This window comes from Volvox carteri (assembly GCF_000143455.1).
Source record: "Volvox carteri f. nagariensis unplaced genomic scaffold VOLCAscaffold_25, whole genome shotgun sequence".
Taxonomy (NCBI): Eukaryota; Viridiplantae; Chlorophyta; class Chlorophyceae; order Chlamydomonadales; family Volvocaceae; genus Volvox; species Volvox carteri.
The window spans coordinates 1,256,611-1,259,780 of record NW_003307568.1 but is presented as its reverse complement, the minus strand read 5'-3'; the positions used below and the strand labels follow the sequence as shown (position 1 = coordinate 1,259,780).

Genomic DNA, 3,170 nt, shown 5'->3' with positions numbered 1-3,170 from the left:
CTAACTTGATCCAGCGCTTACGGGCCTGCATCCACAGAGCACACAAGGTTATGACACGCACTAAGGGAAGAAGCGGTAAGCCGGATATCAGCTGGAAAAGCCCCAAACAATGCAGCAGGTGGATGGCGGCTCTTGTTCAGCCAACGAACCAATGTGACTATCATGCACCTACCGGTTTGCCGTACAGGTTGATTGTGCCTCCTGAAAGAGCTGCCAGCACCTTGGAGCCCAAGTTAAGGTTATTATCAATGCCATAATCGGGTGTGTCGCGAGCACCGTTCAGCCGAATAGTGGCCTTGGCGGGGTGCGGCTCCGTGGCGCTGCCAGCGCTCAGCACACCCTGGCCCATGACAATAATATAGGTAGCGGTCAGGTTGATGTCCCGCGTGGTGTCAAAGCGTAAATTGCCCTGAACGGTCAGCGCCAGCAGCGGCGGTGGTGACTCGTCAATGACCAGGTCCCAGCCGTACGGAATGGTCACATTGTCGCCAGCTACTGGTTTGCGGAAGTTGTTCACGGCGCTCGTGTTCCAGGTGCTCGTGTTAGACCAGTACAATGTGCCGTCGCGGATGTCCACAACGGCATCGGGTACATTGCTGCAGCCTGTGTTAGGGCAGGTGAATGCCTTCATGTCGAGGGTGGTGTCGAGGCGCCCATCTAAAAAGACTGTAAACTTGGTGTCGTTATAGGTGCGGTTACTCCACCACCAGGAATTAGGCGCCTTGGTTTTGTTGTAGTAGAACATGCCGTGGGTTGAGTTGGTGGGAGGCGGCATCGCGGTCAAGTTGTTCCACTGGTCGTTGTTATTGATTGTGAAGTGGTCCTTGACCTGAATGTGCTTTGTGGTAATGTACACGTAGTCACTCGTGTTCATCAAGTCCATCTTGTGCAGCCTGGAGAAAGGTGGTCATCGGGTTGGAGGGTAACCAGTTAGTTATGCCGATGGAAGATGTTCACGTACGATACCCTCATGAAATCTCAGTTTGATGTAGGAAGGTTTTCAGGTATGTTACCCCACGTAAAAAATTAGTTACGCCGATGGAAGATGTTCACGTACGATACCTCACGTGCAGTACCCAACGAGACTTAAGATGGCCATGGAAACATGGTTCGAGGTTCAATGGAAGGGAGGGTTTCACCCGGGTTACCCCATGTACAACTCCCAGCAGGTGACTCAGCAACCTGTCCCCAAAAGGTCTAAGCAACGTACTGACACAGCACATAATCCACAGAGCCCAACCCAATCTACCATGCCGGGCTTCCTTTCACCCTGCCCTGCTTACTGGTATGTGTCGGGGTCGAAACGGAAAGGCATGTCCCATTGCACCCAATAGTCGCGGGTAGTGGCGACAGTGAACTGGTAACCGTTCTCGTTATACTTGGTGAAGTGCACAAGAGATGTGCGATTGGTGGCCAACGAAGTAAGGATGAGGTCCTTGAACATGATGGACTGCGTGCAGGCGGCGGAAAGTGCAAGGTGGGTTGAAGGCAGGAAAAGGTGATGAGGCAAGCTTCCCTCGTCCAGGTTGAGCTCCAACGCATGCACATAGGAAGGTGTGACGACAGGCTCCCGCGGGAAAATTATATTGTCAGGGTGCAACCTAACCTGCACATTGAGCGCACCTGTTGTGCGGTGCTTCCATTCAACATACCTCGGGGGTGTGGCCGTGAAGCATCACGCGGCGGAACGACAAGCCGGGGCTGCAATATGCTCCGTTGTTGCTTGTGCGTGTGTTCCGCACATACTTGCATTCGTTGGGATCAAACAGCTCGCTTTCGACCGACGAATGCCAGGTAGCCCCGGGGCCAAGAGTTACGTTGGTGCCCACATTAGGCAAGAGCGAAGCGGGCAGCGACTTGTTGTTCAGTAACGTGCCGTCTGTGTCAAGGTAGACGCCCTGGTGGCCCCAGCTCCAGTATGACATCATGGAGCTGCTGTTGTCTGATGTGATGATAGAGATGTTGGCTGTGAATGTGGTAGAGCCGCCCTGGAAGGTCTTGCACTTGCCGCATGCCTCCAACATGGAGAATAGCGTGCAGTCATCCCAGCCCTTGAAGTCCACAAATGTTACGTTGATTAGGCTCATTAATGCAGAGTGCTTCGAGTCGCCTAGGACGGGACTCTGTGTAATGATACCCGCCACACGGCGGCATGAGGGCCACTGACCAGCATTACCGCGCTTTCCAACACTGGTGCGCGCGTAAATGGTAGCATTCACGATACCGGCCATCTCTGTGATCTGTAACCCCACACGGCTGCGGTCGTCGACCACCCATGACAATTCAAGATCGCCACCATGGTCCTTGCCGTTGACAACGTGCTGCTTGGGCCCACCACCGTTATCGCCTGTTATCACGTTGACAAGCTGCACCAAGCCAACCTGTATGAGTGCGTGCAGGCATAAGGAACACCTCGTCGCTCCTTATTTAGCAGTTATGGATGCAAATAATAAAAATGCATGCCAATGCCGTCCATGGCAAAAAACGACATAGGGAGCCACCAATCCTGGATTGAGCAGCGTACCTGAGTGCCGACGGCGCCCTTCATGCCGTTCTTATAGGCCACCAGGCCGTTGAACACCGCAGGCACTTGCTCAAACGTTCCAGAAAACCCGTTGCACGGGATGTTACGGGGGTAGAACTCTGGATGGATACGCAGTCCGTAAAACATGCTCGAGTGGGCGGTGTTGTTGGTGAACTCTAGGAGGGGTGTAAACTTGGGGCAGATGGTCGTCGTGTATGACGGGCCCTCGGGATTATCCTGTAAAATGAACAGTAGCAAATAACGGATTCCGTGATTAGGAGAACTTGCGGAGATGCAAATAATAATGGTATCAGTAGAAGCAACATTTATGACAATGCAAAACTGGGCTACCCCTTGCTGGAAAGCCAAGAAAGGTCTCCGGCAAATGCATGTGAACGCTGTGGGCTTACCAGCATGCGATACCAATACCCATAAGCCGCCGAACCAGCAGCCACGTTGTTGCGCACTGTGTTGTTTGGATTGGTAATCCAGAAAGCGGCTGGGGTGGTATCGGTGTTGAGCAGCGCGTCTGATACTTTGACATGAATGGCCAGGTTGCCTTCAATGAGGTTGCCAGACTCAATACCGTCCTGCAGTACATAGCGTCCTCCGTTTCACTAACCAAAACTCCGGCCACAGCAAAAAA

At 53.0% G+C, this 3,170-nt stretch overlaps 1 protein-coding gene across 1 annotated transcript in view; it reads right to left on the bottom strand.

Moving 5' to 3' along the window:
* VOLCADRAFT_92353 (uncharacterized protein) overlaps positions 1-3,170 on the bottom strand; it is a gene marked incomplete at both ends in the record, with an annotated part of 14,045 nt that overhangs the window by 1,120 nt on the left and 9,755 nt on the right. The window contains 6 exons of the mRNA XM_002951679.1: positions 6-25; positions 173-893; positions 1,284-1,450; positions 1,653-2,381; positions 2,525-2,761; positions 2,935-3,114. Of these exons, the coding sequence (XP_002951725.1) occupies positions 6-25; positions 173-893; positions 1,284-1,450; positions 1,653-2,381; positions 2,525-2,761; positions 2,935-3,114 (2,054 nt within the window). The remainder of the gene's footprint in view (positions 1-5; positions 26-172; positions 894-1,283; positions 1,451-1,652; positions 2,382-2,524; positions 2,762-2,934; positions 3,115-3,170) is intronic.